Source organism: Aethalodelphis obliquidens, unplaced genomic scaffold (assembly GCF_003676395.1).
Source record: "Aethalodelphis obliquidens isolate GAN/ISIS:26980383/991018 unplaced genomic scaffold, ASM367639v1 scaffold61, whole genome shotgun sequence".
NCBI classification, from domain to species: Eukaryota; Metazoa; Chordata; class Mammalia; order Artiodactyla; family Delphinidae; genus Aethalodelphis; species Aethalodelphis obliquidens.
Genome location: NW_020838005.1, coordinates 2,167,267 through 2,185,659, shown reverse-complemented (window position 1 = coordinate 2,185,659; position 18,393 = coordinate 2,167,267). Strand labels below are relative to the sequence as shown.

At 38.8% G+C, this 18,393-nt stretch overlaps 2 protein-coding genes and 1 long non-coding RNA gene across 5 annotated transcripts in view; 1 reads left to right on the top strand and 2 right to left on the bottom strand.

Annotated features, from left to right (window-relative positions):
- The window catches only part of KCTD9 (potassium channel tetramerization domain containing 9), a 49,192-nt gene extending 35,563 nt beyond the window's left edge, over positions 1 to 13,629 (top strand). For both annotated transcript variants that reach the window (XM_027087906.1, XM_027087907.1), the window contains 3 exons: positions 9,146 to 9,251; positions 9,999 to 10,132; positions 11,944 to 13,629. In XM_027087906.1, the coding sequence (XP_026943707.1) occupies positions 9,146 to 9,251; positions 9,999 to 10,132; positions 11,944 to 12,060 (357 nt within the window). In that variant the 3' untranslated portion in view covers positions 12,061 to 13,629. The remainder of the gene's footprint in view (positions 1 to 9,145; positions 9,252 to 9,998; positions 10,133 to 11,943) is intronic.
- LOC113610100 (uncharacterized) lies at positions 12,042 to 16,922 on the bottom strand. Its single transcript, XR_003428945.1, has 4 exons — positions 16,792 to 16,922; positions 15,434 to 15,494; positions 13,932 to 13,966; positions 12,042 to 12,154 (listed from the first exon to the last, which is right to left on the bottom strand). It is a non-coding gene; the product is annotated as an uncharacterized LOC113610100 (long non-coding RNA).
- A 19-nt stretch (positions 16,923 to 16,941) lies between these two features.
- Positions 16,942 to 18,393, bottom strand: part of DOCK5 (dedicator of cytokinesis 5) — a 225,217-nt gene continuing 223,765 nt past the window's right edge. For both annotated transcript variants that reach the window (XR_003428941.1, XR_003428942.1), the window contains one exon: positions 16,942 to 16,984. The gene's annotated coding sequence lies outside the window, so the exon portion shown is untranslated. The remainder of the gene's footprint in view (positions 16,985 to 18,393) is intronic.

Sequence of the window (18,393 nt, the reverse complement as noted above, 5' to 3'; positions counted from 1 at the left end):
ATATGGTTTTTCTCCTTCAATTTGTTAATATGGTTTATCACATTGATTGATTTGCATATGTTGAAGCATGCTTCCATTCCTGGATTAAACCCCATTTGATCATGGTGTATGATCCTTTTAATGTGTTGTTGGATTCTGTTTGCTAGTATTTTGTTGAGGATTTTTGCATCTATGTTCATCTGTGATATTGGCCTGTAGTTTTCTTTCTTTGTGACATCCTTGTCTAGTTTTGGTATCCAGGTGATGGTGGCCTTGTAGAATGAGTTTGGGAGTGTTCCTCCCTCTGCTATATTTTGGAAGAGTTTGAGAAGGATAGGTGTTAGCTCTATCTCTAAATGTTTGATAGAATTCGCCTGTGAAGCCATCTGGTCCTGGGCTTTTGTTTGTTGGAAGTTTTTTAATCACAGTTTCAATTTCAGTGCTTGTGATTGGTCTGTTCATATTTTCCTTTTCTTCCTGATTCAGTCTTGGCAGGTTGTGCATGTATGAGAATTTGTCCATTTCCTCCAGGTTGTCCATTTTATTGGCATAGAGTTGCTTGTAGTAATCTCTCATGATCTTTTGTATTTCTGCAGTGTCAGTTGTTACTTCTGATTTTTCATTTCTAATTCTGCTGATTTGAGTCTTCTCCCTTTTTTTCTTGATGAGTCTGGCTAATGGTTTATCGATTTTGTTTATCTTCTCAAAGACCCAGCTTTTAGTTTTATTGATCTTTGCTATCGTTTCCTTCATTTCTTTTTCATTTATTTCTGATCTGATCTTTATGATTTCTTTCCTTCTGCTAACTTTGGGGGTTTTTTGTTCTTCTTTCTCTAATTGCTTTAGGTGCAAGTTTAAGTTGTTTATTCAAGATGTTTCCTGTTTCTTAAGGTAGTATTGTATTGCTATAAACTTCCCCCTTAGAACTGCTTTTGCTGCATCCCATAGGTTTTGGGTTGTTGTGTCTCCATTGTCATTTGTTTCTAGGTATGTTTTTATTTCCTCTTTGATTTCTTCAGTGATCACTTTGTTATTAAGTAGTGTATTGTTTAGCCTCCATGTGTTTGTATTTTTTACAGATCTTTTCCTGTAATTGAGATCTAGTCTCATAGCGTTTTGGTTGGAAAAGATAGTTGATACAATTTCAATTTTCTTAAATTTACCAAGGCTTGATTTGTGACCTAGGATATGATCTATCCTGGAGAATGTTCCATGAGCACTTGAGAAAAATGTGTATTCTGTTGTTTTTGGATGGAATGTCCTATAAATATCATTTAAGTCCATCTTGTTTAATGTATCATTTAAAGCTTGTGTTTCCTTATTTATTTTCATTTAGGATGATCTGTGCTTGGTGAAAGTGGGGTGTTAAAGCCCCCTACTAGGTATGTGTTACTGTCGATTTCCGCTTTTATGGCTGTTAGTATTTGCCTTATGTATTGAGGTGCTCTTATGTTGGGTGTATAAATATTTTAGCTCTTCTTGCTTCTGCTGCCTGCCCTCTGGTGGATGAGGCTATCTAAGAAGCTTGTGCAAGTTTCCTGATGGGAGGGACTGGTGGTGGATAGAGCTGGCTGTGTGTTGCTCTGGTGGGCAGAGCTCAGTAAGACTTTAATCCACTTGTCTGCTGATGGTGGGGCTGGGTTCCCTCCGTGTTGGTTGTTTGGCCTGAGGCACCCAACACTGGAGCCTCAGGCCAAACAACAACAGGGCTCTTTGGTGGGGCTAATGGCAGCCTCTGGGAGGGCTCACGCCAAGGAATACTTCCCAGAACTTCTGCTTCCAGTGTCCTTGTCCTCACAGTGAGGCAGAGCCAACCCCCGCCTCTGCAGGAGACCCCCCAACACTAGCAAGTAGTTCTGTTTCAGTCTCTATGGGGTCACTGCTCCTTCCCCTGGGTCCCAATGCATACACTACTTTGTGTGTGCCTTCCAAGAGTAGAGTCTCTGTTTACCCCAGTCCTGTCAACATCCTGCAGTCAAATCCCACTAGTCTTCAAAGTCTGATTTTCTAGGAATTCCTCCTCCCGCTGCCGGACCCCAGGTTCAGAAGCATGACGTGGGGCTCAGAACCTTCACTCCAGTGGGTGGACTTCTGTTGTATAAGAGTTCTCCAGTTTGTGGGTCACCCACCCAGCAGTTATGGGATTTGATTTTATTGTGATTGTGCCCCTCCTGCCATCTCATTGTGGCTTTTCCTTTGTCTTTGGATGTGGCATATCTTTTTTGGTGAGTTCCAGTGTCTTCCTGTCGATGATTGTTCAGCAGTTACTTGTGATTCCAGTGTTCTCGCAAGAGGTAGTGAGAGCATGTCCTTCTACTCCAACATCTTGAACCAATCTGGATGTTGAATTTTATGAAAAGCTTTTTCTGCATCTATTGAGATGATAATATGGTTTTTAGTCTTCAGTTTTTTACTGGGATGTATCACACTGATTGGTTTGCAGATACTGAAAAATCCTTGCATCCCTGGGATAAATCCCACTTGATTATCATGTATGATCCTTTTAATGTTTTGTTGGCTTCCGGGTTGCTACTATTTTGTTGAGGATTTTTGCCTGATAATCTCCTGTAATTTTCTTTTTTTGTGGTATCTTTGTCTGATTATGGTATCAGGGTGATGGTGGCCTTATAGAGTGAGTTTGGAAGTGCTTCTTCCTGTGCAATTTTTTGGAATAGTTTCAGAAGTGTAGGTGTTAACTATTCTCTAAATGTTTGAGAGCATTCACCTGTGGAGTCTTGTGGTCCTGGACTTTTGTTTGTTGGGAGTTTTTTTAATCACAGATTCAATTTCAGTACTTGTAGTTGGTCTGTTCATATTTTCTATTTCTTCCTGGTTCAGTTTTGTGAGATTGTACCTTTCTAAGAATTTGTTCTAGGTTGCCCATTTTATTGGCATATAGTTGCTTGTAGTAATCTCTAATGCTCCTTTGTATTTCTGCAGTGTCAGTTGTTACTTCTCCTTTTTCAGTTCTAATTTTATTGATTTGGGCCCTTCCCTTTAGTTTTATCTTCTCAGAGAACCAGCTTTTAGTTTCACTGATCTTTGCTATTGTTTTCTTAGTCTCAGTTTCATTTATTTCTGCTCTGATCTTTATGACTTCTTTCTTTCTATTAACTTTGGATTTTGTTCTTCTTCCTCTTGTTGCTTTAGGTGTAAGTTTAGATTGTTTGAGATTTTTCTTGTTTCCTGAGGTAAGCTTTTATCAGTATAAACTTCCCTCTTAGAATTGCTTTTGCTGCATCCCGTAGGTTTTGGATCATTGTGTTTTCATCTTCATTTGTCTCTAGGTATTTTTTGTTTTGTTTGTTTATTTGTTTTTTAATATATATATTTATTTAACTGGCTATGTTAAGTCTCAGTTGCAGCATGCGGGATCTTTTGTTGCAGTGCATGGGCTCTTCGTTGCAGCACGTGGGCTTCTCTCTAGGTGTGGCGCACAGGCTCCAGAGTGCGCAGTCTCAGTAGTTGGGACTCACGGGCTTAGCTCCTCCATGGCATGTGGGATCTTAGTTCCCCGACCAGGGATTGAACCCACGTCCCCTCCATTGGAAGGCAGATTCTTAACCACTGGACCACCAGGGAAGTCCCATCTGGGTATTTTTTGGTTTCCTCTTTGATTTCTATAGTGATCCGTTGGTTGTTTAGTAGCATATTGTTTAGCCTCCACATTTTTGTGTTTTTTGCAGTTTTTTTCTTGTAGTTGATTTCTAATCTCATAGTGTTGTGGTTGGAAAAGGTGCTTGATACAATTTCAGTTTTCTTAAATTTACCAAGACTTGCTTTGTGGCCCACCATGTGATCAATCCTGGAGAATGTTCCATGTGCACTTGAAAAGAATGTGTATTCTGCTGCTTTCGGATGGAATGCTCTATAAATTTCAAGTCCATCTGGTCTGATGTTTCATTTAAGGCCTGTGTTTCCATATTGATTTTCTGTCTGGATTTTCTGTCCATTGATGTAAGTGGGGTACTAAAGTCCCCAACTATTATTGTGTTACTCTCAATTTCTTCTTTTATGTCTGTTAACATCTGTCTTATATGTTGAAGAGCTTCTGTACTTGGTGCATACATATTTACAATTGTTATATCTTCTTGGATTAATCCCTTGTTCATTATTTAGTGTCCTTTGTTTCTTGTAACAGTCTTCTATTTTAAAGTCAATTTTGTCTGATATGAGTGTTGCTACTCCAGCCTTCTTTTGATTTCTATTTGCATGGAATACCTTTTTCCATCACCTCACTTTCAGTCTGTATTTGTCTGTAGCTCTGAAGTTGGTCTCTTGTAGACAGCATATACATGGGTCCTGTTTTTACATGCAGTCAGTCTATGTCTTTTGGTTGGAGCATTTAATCCATTTATATTTAAGGTAATTATCCATGTGTATGTTCTTATTGCCATTTTGTTAATTGTTTTGGATTTGTTTTTGTAGGTCTTCTTTCTGTTTCCTCTTTTGTTCTCTTGTGATTTGATGACTGTCTTTAGTGTTGTGTTTGGGTTCCTTTTTCTTTTTTGTGTATATATTACAGATTTTTTTGTTTGTAGTTACCATGATGTTTTAATATACCAGTCTGTATGTATACATTGTTTTAAGTTGCTGATCTCTTAATTTCAAATGCATTTTAAATATCCTGCATTTGTACTCTCCTTCTCTCACAATTACTGGTTTTGGTATCATATTTGTGTGTGGATGATTTCCTACGTTTATAGTTGCCTTTACCAGTGAACTTTCCCATTTTATAATTTTCTTGTTTCTAGCTGTGACCTTTTCTTTTCCACTTGGAGAAGTTCCTTTAGCATTTGTTGTAAAACTGGTTTGGTGGTGCTGAATTCTGTTAATTTTTGCTTGTCTGTAAAGCTTTTGATTTCTCCGTCGAATCTGAACGAGAGCCTTGCTGGGTAGAGTGTTCTTGGCTGGAGGTTTTTCCCTTTCATCACTTTAAATATATCGATATATCGTGCTACTACTTTCTGGCCTGCAGAGTTTCTGCTGAGAAATCAGCTGATAGTCTTCAGGGGATTTCCTTGTATGTTATTTGTTGCTTTTCCCTTGTTGCTTTTAATATTTTCTCTGTCTTTAATTTTATCAATTTGATTATTATGTGTCTAAGTGTGTTCCTCCTTGGGTTAACCCTGCATGGCACTCTCTGTGCTTCCTGGACTTTGGTGAGTATTTCCTTTCCCACGTCAGGGACATTTTTAGCTATTATCTCTTCAAATATTTTCTCAGATTCTTTCTCTCCCTCGTCTCCTTCTGGGACCCCTTTAATGTGAATGTTGGTATGTTTGACATTTGTCCCAGAGGGCTCTTAAACTCTCATTTCCTTTCATTATTTTTTCTTTATTCTGTTCCACGGCAGTGGTTTTCACCACTCTGTCTTCCAGCTCACTGCTTTGTTCTTCTGCCTCATTTATTCTGCTACTGATTGCTTCTAGTGTATTTTTCATTTGCTATTGTATTCTTCAACTCTGTTTGTTATTCTTTATATTTTCTAACTCTTTGCTAAAAACCTTCTTGCAACTTCTCGCTCTGTGCATCCATTTTTTCCCCGAGTTCTTGGATCATCTGTACAATCATTACTCTTGACTCTTTCTCAGGTAGATGGCCTATCTCCACTGCCCTTATTTGTTCTGCTTCTGGGGTTTTATCTTGTTCCTTCTTCCAGAACTTATTCCTTTGCCATCTCATTTTGTTTAAGTTACTGTTTTATTTTTATGTATGCAGTGGCTTATGTTTCTTGACCTTGGAGAAGTGGCCCTCAGTAGGGGTTGTCCTATGTGTCCCAGCTGTACACTCCTTTCTCATCACCCAAGGGCCAGCCTGGTCCTAGGGTACTTTCTGACCTATGTTTGCCTACTCAGTGCTGCAGGATCATAGTTTTCTTGCTTCTAGTGTCTGCCCCCTGCTGTGTGAGGCTTTGTCTAGAAGCTTGTGCAGGCTACCAAGCGGAAAGGGCTGGTGCCTGCCCACTGGTGGGTGGAGCTGGCTCTTGGCCCTCTGGTAGGCAGGGCTGTGTCTGGGGGCATGTCTAGAGGTGTCTGTAGGCTCAGGAAGTCTTTAGGCAGCCTGTCTGCTGATAGGTGGCGCTGTGTTTCCATGCTGTTAGTTGGTTGGCCTGAGGCATCCCAGCACTGGAGCCTACAGGCTGTTGGTTGGGGCCAGGTCTTGGTGCCAGGGACCCAAAATGTCTGCCTCCAGCCAGAGTTCACGTAGATCCCTGCTATGTCCACCACCAGCTTTTATGACCCCAGAGAGAGCCACAGCTGTCGCCCCCCACACCACCTCCCCAGGAGACCCTCCAAGACCAGCAGCTAGGTCTGGCCCAGGCTCTTATGGAATCATTGCTTTTGCCCTGGGTCCCAGTGCATGCAAGATCTTGTGTGTGCTCTTCAAGAGTGGAGTCTCTGTTTCCCCCAGTCCTGTGGAGCTCCTCAGGAAGCTGGCCTTCAAAGCCAAATGCTCAGGGGGCTCCTCTTCCTGGTGCCAGACCTTTAAGCTGGGGAGCCTGGCGTGGGACTTAGAGCTGTCACTCCTGTGGGAGAACTTCTGTGATATAACTGTTCTCCAGTTTGTGCATCACCCACCTGGTTGGTATGGGATTTGATTATATTGTGAGTGCACCACTCCTGCCATCTCATGGTTTCTTCCTTATGTCTTTGGATTTAGAGTATCTTTTTTGGGGTAGGTTTCAGTCTTTTTTATCACTGGTTGTTCAGCAGTTGTGATTTTGGTGTGCTCATGAGAGGAGGGGAGCTCAAGGTCCTTTTACTGGTCTCTCAATGGCCTATGTAATTTTATCTGATACATACTGAAGTGCTATAGAATTGCAAATTTAATTATTGATAAAAAATGGCTCATGTTGAGGAGTTGTTGCCCAGAGTGTGTGGGCCGTGAAAGTCAAAACTAATCGCTAATTGTCTTTGGCACTTGAAGATGACTGCTGATGAATGGCCGTACATATTGCAGTGTCCACAAAATATGACGTGTTCTAAGCACAAGATGCACCTAATGGTTCCACCCCTCTTGTTGAACTTCTCTCCTAATTTATCCCTCCCTCATGGGCTGTGAAACCTTTCCATAGGAACCCTCCAATTCTGCTGTCGACCAAGATGACCTCAGCTGTTATCACAGTTACGTGGTCCATGTCTGACCTGCACCCTCTGTTCTGTCAGCATCCTTTAGAGTGTTTCCTCCATGTGCTCCAACTGCCATTATTGACTTTAGTCTGCTTTGTAAAAGCTGGTATAATAATCCAGCTGTTATGAATCCATTGCACATTCCCAGTGCAAGACTTATAGTATGGTAAGAGCTGGAAGGGACCTTGATGGTCGAGTGTGACCCCATGTTACAGACTAAGAAACTGAAACCTGGAGACTTGCCCAAGCCCCAAAGCCTAGTTTGCCAACAGTGTTAGAACTAGACTCTAAGCCGTGTATTTTCTTTTCCTTATGTCTTTTTTAAATGACTTTTTCCTTTGGAAAATGTCAAACATAAACAAAAATGAGCTAGTATAATGAATCCCCCTTATATCTCCATTCCTCAGCTTCAGCAATATCAGTGTTTAAACAATCGTGTATTGTCTGTACCTCTCCAAAGATTATTTTACAGCAACTCATAATTTCACTTGTATTTATTTTATTTATCTTTTAAAGATAAGGGTCATTTTTAAAAACAGTCTTAATATCATTACCATACTTTAAATAAACAGTAATAACCTAACTGCTTTCATCAAAACCCATTGCCCCTTGATATAGTAAATAGCCCAGTTCTTACAGTTGCAATGCTGGTTTACTTAGGAGCTGAATTCTGAGGTCTCAGTGTTGGTGACCTGCTTTACCATTAGATAAATAGTGGGTGAAATGCTTTCTATGGTTGAAGACAGAAAACTTAACTTGAATTTCTTATATATTTGTTTCTTTTTGAGATTCCACAGCATAGCCTTGAGTATAGAGCAGTACTTATATAATTACCTTGGAAACTTTTCATAATACTTACAATCTGTTTTACCTGGGAGTATAACATAGAGAACCAGAGACATTTATTTTCAAGTTGTCGGCTTCCTGTCCTGTTATATTTTCAAGCACATAAAATCCAGTCGTCTTTGAGTTATGTTGGTCCTTCCAGGTCTTCATCGTCCTACCTGTCAGTCTGAGCTTCTGTACTACCTGGTATTAAAGCGCAGGCACAGATGGAAATGCACATGTGTTCGTCAGTTATCTGTGATTTGAAATGGCCTATAGCTTATCTCCCTTTCACTAGAATTGACTGTAGGGTGAATGAAATTACACTTACGAAACAAGGATTTTTCTTGTTAGGTATAGCTATCACATAACTTGATCAGCCTTTGGATTTTAGAGTTCTTCACTGATCTAATTTATAATAACTACAGTTATCATTTATGTAGTGCCTTACAGTTTTTAAAACACCTTTACAGATAGCTTCCTGCCTGATAGTAGTTGTTAGAGTTCAGATCTGATGGCATTGAATCCTCTGAGACAAACTAGCATAATTTACAATTCTAACATATATTTTCTGGCTTTTTCCTCTTTACATCTTGTACTGAGGCTTGGGTACTCAGGATTGACAATGTGGTATAGCAACAACATTGCTGGTTGGTACAGAAAGACCCTACAAACAACTTGGTGGTGTTTGTAGCTAGATGATGCCTTTCATTACTGGCCTTAGCAGTCTGGCCTTTGAAAAGAAGGTAGTGGTAGCATTATTGAGCATCAAGAATTTCATTGATTGATTCCTACAATAATAAGGAAGGAGAAAATCCATACCCCTAACAAGTTTCTTCACCCAGACATTTCAACTGTCACATTGTCATGGCCTGGGCTGTTTATAAAAACAGAAATAGGGATGTCATGGTCCAGACTCCTCAGCTTCTTTATCTAAACTCTTAAGTTTCATGTAAAGCAGGAATGCTGTTGTTTATTTGCCTTTTGTTTTTTTTAAAACAACTATTTTTTAAAAGCATTTCTCAGTTTTTATTGGGTTCAATTGGAAAAGTCTTTATTGTAAACAGAAACTAATTGATTGTAAGTGTATCAAACTGAGATTTTTTTTTTCCCTCCTTTTTTTTTCTTTTACTGTTTGAGCTAATTTTTTCTATTCCAAACAAAATTCTGAACCTTAATACGTGGACATTTCTCTTTTCCTTTGCCAGTGTGCAAATCTCCAGGGAGTCAAGATGCTCTGTTCTAATGCAGAAGGAGCATCCCTGAAACTGTGCAATTTTGAAGATCCTTCTGGTCTTAAAGCCAATTTAGAAGGTGAGATTCTATCTATAATTACCTTCTCTAAGGTAAAAACACACTGTTAAGTAAGTAAAAAGCCCTGCAAAACAATTGTTACTGCTAAAACATGACAACCATAGGGATGTAGATTTCTTCTGTCTTATACTTAGAGAATTTGCAAAGGGATTAAGCCATTGCTTGGTCTCAGTCCTGGTGACCAACATGCTGAACTCGGGAAATGTGGCCTCCAATGTTTAAGGAGGCTTCAGTTGGAGAATTAAGTATCAACATCTTAAACTTTCAAACAGAACAGCATAGCCTTACACGGACCAAAATTAAGAAATTCAGTTTGCATATAGCCAGGCAGTTTTTTGTCATTTTTGGATATAATATTTTGTTTATGAATTCCTTATTGCTTTGTTGTGTCCATGAACTGGTCAATTCATTTATTTGTATATTTAGAAGACACAGTACTTATCTTCACTGCCATGAACTTTCCAGGGCATATTTAAAAGTGCTAATTATCATAAGACCGAATTTAATTCCTCCATCAAAAATACAGACTAAAACATGAATGCTTAATTCATAGTGTAAGCAAACATATTGTTAACAAAGAACTCTTTATATATGTATGTTGGTTGAGAGACAGATTTATAATTCAGTCATTTACAAAGGATCCAGAGGTCATCATTCACCTCTATTATAAGTCACCTTGCATCTTTTGAAGATAGATGACTATAAATATTTTCAAGTTCAACTGTGCCTAAAATGTATTCCCTTTAGGTGCTAATCTGAAAGGTGTGGATATGGAAGGAAGTCAAATGACAGGTATTAACCTGAGAGTTGCTACCTTAAAAAATGCAAAGTTGAAGAACTGTAACCTCAGAGGAGCGACTCTGGCAGGAACTGATTTGGAGGTGAGTCAGCAAGTTGAAAGAGTTTTTATTAATCTAGAATTACTGAGTAGCTCCTGCAAAATGTATTGAGATCATAAACAAAGTAGTTGGCTGGTCAAAACTGCCAGGTAACATGCCAGCCCAGCTGAAGGGATGCTTTCCTTTCAGTTGCTTGTTTAAACAAATTTGAATTCCAGAGTAGGATCCGGTTACCTAAGTTACAGATGCCAGGTTCAGATTTGAAGACTCAATCTGGCATTCAGTCTGAGCTGATTTCATTTCTCCTCTTTTCCTTGGGTCTCCCTCAAGTAGATACATTTGATAGATGCTTTTTTAATCCAGTTGATTGTGGTTTCCTTAAATTTTCATTCCAAACAGAATTTAATTGGGCCAGATTATTTCTTGAACTACTTGAGAAATTGAAATGACATCTGTGTTTGAAATCAGGTTCAGGGAAGCCTGTTCTAAATCGGCATCATATTTTTTGAATCTCAACCTGAGATTTTCATTCTGTCCAGTCACCTTTTTCGTCAGTATTGTCTTGTATGTATCATCTTGATTGGCAGATTTAGCGTGCAGACTCCAGAGCTGTTAATAGGTCTGTATCATCGCTCTCTGGTAGCTCTTTCTGCGACAGTGGGCATGTTCTGTGACCCTGCTGTCAGTCCAGTAACCACCAGCCACCTATGGCTCCTGAGCTTTTAAAATGTGGCCAGTGCCACTGAGAGATGGATTTTTTTAATTGAATTTAATTTTAATTCATTTAAACATAAGCTGCCACATGTGGCTGGGACTATCGTACTGAACAGTACAGCCCGATACAAGAAAACCTGGCATAGACTGGATTGTAGAGACTAGCGCGTCAACGTTTAGCTTGCTGTTGATCTTTTAAAATGTTTTCGCCTTGTTCTCTTGGTAGGTCTTAGCAGCGTAGTAGCAGGCCCCATTAACCTTAAAGGCAAAAAGAACCAGCCTAAGACTGAAGGTATAAACCTATTATAAGCACCATTATTTAGTTTTTTATTATGTGTTACTGTCACCTATGATGATGATTGTTTTTCCTTGGTTTGAGTTAGCATGTAGTCAATGCGGTTAAACAGCAGAAAGCTTCTCTTTATCCAGCTGATTGCAAAGACTAATCAGGTTGACTGTTGGGGCAGCTGCTGACAGGTTATGTGCAGTCACCCTTCTCTCTAACCATTGTCCCCACCATCCCCAGGGATGTAGGACTTATCCAAAATCCCTGTCTCATCTGTCACTCCCTGATCTCAAGGGAAATTTGAAAGCAGTTCCCACTTATGGTGGTGGTTACACTGCTGTATACATTTATTAAAACTCATTGAACTGTACAAATAATTTGGGGGTTAAAAAGAGGTAATTCCTTGCTCTAAGAGTGTTAGGGTTGAAGGAGAATCTATTATGCGATTTAATGAAGTGAAATCCCTTTCTCTGCGATGTTTTTTACACAGTCTCCCCCACCCCCTCACTCCCATGCCTTGCATTATTATTGTTCATGGATTGTTTAGATACTTTTTACTCCATTGGAGTCCATTCTGGATTTTAAATGCCTAAAACACAGAAGGGACATGCTTTGTCATTAACTTTTGTTTATACCTATTGACAGTGGTCAGCCTGAGCATCAACTAGAGAGAGTAAATACAGAGAGAAGAAAATATGACTTTCTTCTAAAATTTCTGGAAGTTCTCCAGAAATAACTGAGTTTTATTGTACAGGAACATTTTCCTAATATGCCCCAGGAATCACTTTGAGAGGGAACAGATAAGGCCTTAAATCTGTCTGTTACTTCCAAGAATATTGTTTTTGTCCTACAGAACTGCGACCTGTCTGGGTGTGACCTTCAAGAAGCCAACCTGAGGGGTTCCAACGTGAAGGGCGCCATCTTTGAAGAGATGCTGACACCACTCCATATGTCACAAAGCGTCAGATGAGAATCCTGGGGATGGAGGAAGATGCCGAAGACGAGAAATGCTCTCCGTATCACTTTTCTTTCTCCACCCACTCAGCTGTCTGGAAGAAATAACACTGGAAGGGAATTAAAAAAAAAACAAGGAGAGGATTATGCTTGTTCTCAGAGGTGCATAAGGGGAAAAAGTGACTTTTTTTCCACATTCTGATTTTAACAGAGAAGCACTCATTTAGTAGATGTAGGGAAGCTAGATTAGATTGCTGCCTTTTGAGTGGAGTTAGGGGGATTTGCCTGGCTTTGTGACGAGGAATAGTATCTATTATATTTGCTTTTCAATAGGCATGATGTGGAAATACCATCTTGGTTTGAAATGCATTTGAAGATTTTAATTTATGAAAAGCACAACATATGCAATTATATTTATTGAATCTTTAGATGCAGTATGGATATTTAAATTGTTAAACTTTATGACAATTTTGAAAAGGTTGTTCAGGTTTATAAATATCAGTAGCTTTAGTGATGCCTCCCCTACTTTAAAATACCTGTCACACCGTGTGAATATGGTGAGATCAGACTCCCCAAGGCTTTCAGGTTCATTTTTTTTTCTTTAAGAACAAAACATTAGCTAAATTAAAGAAATCCTCTGTTACTGATTGAGACAGAGTGGAAGGCAAGAGATATTGTTGTCCATCATTGTCAGCTTAAGTAACAGTGGAACTTTCCAAATGGAGGAAGGATTTACTTACAGCTACAACTTTTGAATGAGCATTCCTTAGGATTTCATTCTTAGCAAGTTCCACTCAACGCCAGACCAGGCAATTTTATCTATTTACACTGCTAGCCTGGTTTCCTCCTGTAGAGTCAAAACAAGCATAGGAAAATAGTTCTGAACCAAAAAAACCAAGGTGCATAATTAACGTTCATTTAATTCAAATGCTAAATAGTTTAAACAGGGCCAGCTCGGAAATAAATAGGTATTAAATCCCAATCCACTGCGATCAGCTATAAAATACGAATGAATATGGTAAATTCATCTTTTAGAAGTCAACATAATATAATTGCAGCTCAAAACCCTACAACGGGGAATGAGGACTTTTAAACTGACAGTTTGACTATAGCTATCAACAAACTTAAATGAAAATAAAGGCATTTGACTGGTCCAAGATGTAATACCAATAAGTCAGCACCTGTGGTTCTTATATTTCTGGTTTCTTTTGTTTTAATAAATTTTAGCCTGGCTTTTTTGAGTCATTATCTCTGCAGCAGCAGGGGCAGGGCCTGTACTTCCTTACCAGTAACCGGTGTCCTATGTCTACCCCAAGAGCAGGGATGTTAAGCTGTGTCCATATGGGTTCTGAATTCTGCAGACTCATCGGTTTGAGGCAAGGAATCATTAAAAACCACTTTGTCTCCTTTGGGAGAATGACATGTCTTCAATATTTACGTAGCTTATTCTTCTATATAAACATATGCAAAGCTTTCCTTAACAGTAAAGCGTATATATGCATAGTGGGAGGAGGTCAGACCTTTACAGGTGAAGGAAAGCAACTTCAGAAATGAATTATTTTCTTTGCTTTATTATTTTTACCAAGACAGAGAAGTATTGTATTGAGAGATATCTATTTTCGTAATCAATATGTGCCTAAATTATATTTAAATCATTTCACTCTGTACTATATTTTCAATAATTATAGAACGTGTTGTTCATCCACTTAAGGGTACATCTGTAGACATAACCTAAGACTGCAGAAGAATCTGAAAGATCCAAACACAGTATGCTTAGAAAATGCAAGTTTTGGATCTAATGTATACTGCATTAATAAACGACGTAAAATGTTGAAAAGGAGTTTCTTGTCTTGCTTTTGAAAATCAGAACTTTCCAAATTTACTTACATTTCTTCAATGTGTTGAAGACCAGCCCCAAGGGTCTGGGTGGAAAAGGAAGGAAGTGCCGTTAAAGTTATTTCTTTAAGCATGGTTATTTTATGACCCTCCTCTTAAAATCCACCATTCTAACAACACAAAGACATTTCATTAATGCTTAACGAAAGAAAATACTGTCTTCCAATAATTCAATTTTTGTGTTACTCTTTAGCTGATGAACATTATTACCAGCTAGCTTTTATTAGGATGGTTACGTATTGATACATTGCCCCTAAAATGTTCTAGCCTGACAACCAGAAGAAAGAAGTTTAAGAAGGAAGGGAAGTTTCAAAATAGTAAAACTTCCATTGACCCGAGCAATGAAACATGACTGTACACATAGGTTAAAAACACAATTGTTGGAGGAGGGGTGGGGAAGGGCTAGAAAAGGGTTTAAACCTAAATTAGCTAATTATCTACACTGAGAAAATTCAGAACTCATGTAACTGTTTAGAGCAATACATATGCTGTAATATAGTCTAGTCTTTTAACTATAATTTCAAAGCCATTTTAGTAGGAAATATTGTAAATTCATTTTCTTATGAAGTTCATTTCATGAATTGGAAGTAAATCTACCGCAAGTCAACCTTAAATCATCCTTAATATATGAAAAGCCCTAGAATTTTTTTAAATCTCCAAGGAAGTATTATCATCTTTAAAATGTACAACTCTAAAAGCAGTTACATTACTTTTGGTATAAAGTAGCTTATGCAAGGATTAATTCTCCAAAACCCTTTCACAACCTTAGATATGTCAGCAGGAGTTCATGAGTCCTTCCTGCTGAGATTTTACATTAGGACAAAGAAGGTTTCCATCTGTCATTCAGCAAGATTACTAAACCATTATTGTTACATTTTAATAATTCTGAGGGTTTGTTTTTTTAATGCTAAAAATGGGGCCATTTTCCCTCTAAAGCCATACTTTAAAATTTAGGAAATTTCTAAATTGAGGGGAAAAGTATAACTATACAATCCAAATATTTAAACCCAATTAACTAAATTCAGCTTCCTGGTAAATCGATCTATCCTTGGAACTGTGAAAAGGGTCAAAATTTGTCACCAAACCTCCACATTCCATTCATTGCATATTTATTGGATATCCTATTTGGTGCCCTTGAGATCTATGACAATGCTAAGGCAGGCTTCAAGGGCATGAAGCATACTGGATGAATTCACAGACCATGTGGCTGTGTTCATGTAAAAATTTCAAAGCATTTTTCAAAGATTTAATACCAACTAATAGAAATAAGCTACCAGAAATGCAGGGATGCTTAACCAGAGATAAGTGATTAACATGACAATAAGGGTCAGACGTCTCAACTCCGCTTTCATTACTCCTAACCAAAGACCACATCTGCTTAAGCAACACTGTTAGAAGCATATCTCTTTCAGCAAACATGAAATCAATTGGACAATTTAAACAAATATCGTTCAAACATAATGGACTCTTGTTGAAAACTAGCCTCTCGTTACCTTTACAGTGAGATAAGATTGCACTCCTCCGTGTCAGAATGGCGCTTATATTATTCAGTGTCTAAATGAGATAAAATAATTTAAATGAGATAAAGTCAATCACTTATGTTCTACTTTTTAATGCCCCCTCTATTGGCAATTATACTTTAAAGTTTATCCTCTTCAGAGGATCTGACAACCTCCACAGAGGTGGCTGGGCAAAGCAGGAGTTTATTTGGGTGGAACGATGTTGCTCTTTATGCCAAGATCCTTGCAGATGTAATTATTTCACAGGACACTGGGCAACAACTGACTGGTTTAGCATCCTACTCGAAGAGAAATGCCAATCCCGGCTCTAAAATGAACACATATTCAGTTACTTTTAACATTTTTCCGCTCAGCAAATGTAACAGGCCTTCCATCCAACTGTACATGAAGGTTTAATTCTGTGTCGGATAAAACATATCTTTGGACAGCGTCTGTGCGATTGTGCTGGGAGATGTTTACTAAGACCTTGAAAATAGTAGGGGAAGAGAATTTAATGGTTTAAATCAAACTGGTTTAAAGCCACCCTAGACTTTCTATGGAGTGGGATCTGACGGCAAAGACTTAAATTTTCTGTAATTTAAGAAAGAAGTATTAAAAGTCCACTTCCTTTGGGAAAAAAAAACCCAACACATACCTTTGATGCAGAAGTAGAGGAAACATTAGGTCTAATCTGGCTAAAAGGTCCTTACCTTTTATTCATTCATTCACACATTCATTCCAGTCTATACTTACTTATTGAATGCTGATTAAATGCTGGGGATTTTAAAATTATTTATTTATTTGGCTGCGCCGGGTCTTAGCTGCGGCCCACGGGATCTTCCTTGCCACATGCGGGATCTAGTTCCCTCACCAGGGATCGAACCCAGCATGGAGTCTTAACCACTGGACCACAAGGGAAGTCCCTAAATGCTGGGATTTATTAACAGATGTTTAAATAAGATGGGATCCTTGACCATCATGAGTTACAGCCCAGGGGTAAATTAGGAAAGACAATCATGGATTCAAATAAATGTAATAAAGAGTAGTGGATCTCTCTCTTTTTTAAATGCTTGTACTGTGTAAATAAAACGTCCGAGGGCTCACCGCTGGGGTGAAACATATCTCTGTAAAATTTGGATCATGATATCCACTTTGCAGGACTGTAATAATGAAGCAGGTTAGTCTCATTCACATGCCAGATTATTCCTCATCTTTGTACTCCCATGACCTTTAGCACAGGGATTTGCATCTTTTAACTCAATAAGTATCTACTGAAATGAGTTGACATGGGCCTAAATCTACTCTAGATGGTTTTGCATTTAGCGGATTCTAACTACAATGTTTCTCCTTACCTTTCTGATGCTGTATAAGGCTTTCAAGAAAGAAGATGTGGTATATATACACGATGGAGTATTACTCAGCCGTAAAAAAGAATGAAATAATGCCATTTGCAGCAACATGGATGGACCTAGAGATGATCATACTAAGTGAAGTAAGCCAGACAGGGAAAGACAAACATCATATGATACTGCTTATATGTGGAATCTAAAAAAAAAAAGATACAAATGAGCTTATTTACAAAACAGAAATAGAATCACAGACATGGAAAACAAATTTACAGTTACAAAAGGGAAAAGGGAGGGGAGGGATAAATTAGGAGTCTGAGATTAGCAGATACACACTACTATATATAAAATAGATAAACAAGGTCCTACTGTATAGCACAGGGAACTATACTCAATATCTTGTAATAGCCTATAAGGGAAAAGACCTGAAAAATAAGTTACACATATGTGTGTGTGTGTGTGTGAGAGAGAATCACTTTGCTGTACACCTGAAACTAACAGAACATTGTAACTCAACTGTACTTCAATTTTAAAAACTAAATAAATAAATAAAAAATAAGTCAAGGAGGAAACCTGGAGGGTAGCAGACTGGGGAATTTTCAAACTCACGCCATCTACTTTGGAGATCCTATATGGGCTTGGAATAGTACCAATAATCACTTATCGCCTATAAATCAGCTCCTTTTAACACGCGAGTAATCTAAGAGCTGAGACCAGATCCCAGGCATCCTGACTCAACCTCTACAATTATTGCATGGCCTCCTCCGTGGAAGTTTTTATGTGTGCATTTAACATGACATTCTAAGACAGCTATTTTCCTTAAACTCTTGCTATGTCTGTCAGTTTCCTCAAGGGGATCCTACCTAGCTAGATTTTAATTGCTTTGAATTGTGGCCTCAGTTATAGTAGTCTTAGCTGAGGTTTTAATGGCCAAGATTTAAGTAAATTTAACAGATACACCAGTGGGTGTTCCAATTACATACAGCATTAAGGGCTTTATGTGAGGCTTAAAAAATATTTACTATTAAAAATAAAATAAAAGTCCACGTGCTGTGCAATTAACCAGCAGGGAAGATTTCAGCGTCCTGGAAAAGTTTCATATAAAAAGGAAGCTAGAAAAATGAAAAGTCAGATTCAACACACTCCAAAGGAAGCTTGGGATTTGGGGGGACTCTGCTCTGAGACAGGTAAAATGCTTTGTATTTCTAGCACTGTTTGTAGACTGCATGCTATTGTCTGTCTATAGGGCACTTTATAAGAGCTAGGGTTGGGGCTTCCCTGGTGGCGCAGTGGTTGAGAGTCCGCCTGCCGATGCAGGGGACACGGGTTCGTGCCCCAGTCCGGGAGGATCCCACATGCCGCGGAGCAGCTGGGCCCGTGAGCCATGGCCGCTAAGGCCACCTGGTGTCTAAAGAAACCTTAGCCTTCCTGATCCTTGTCACCTCCAGCCACAGAGATCCAGACTTTGGGGAATCGAAGCAGCTCATCAACCAATATTTGATTTTGTCTTTGGCCCCTTCCCCACCAGTGAAAATTCCTTTGTGAGAATTCCACATGTAATTCAATAATTCAAGGCTGCCTTGGCCACGGAGGCAGCTGGTGTGGAAC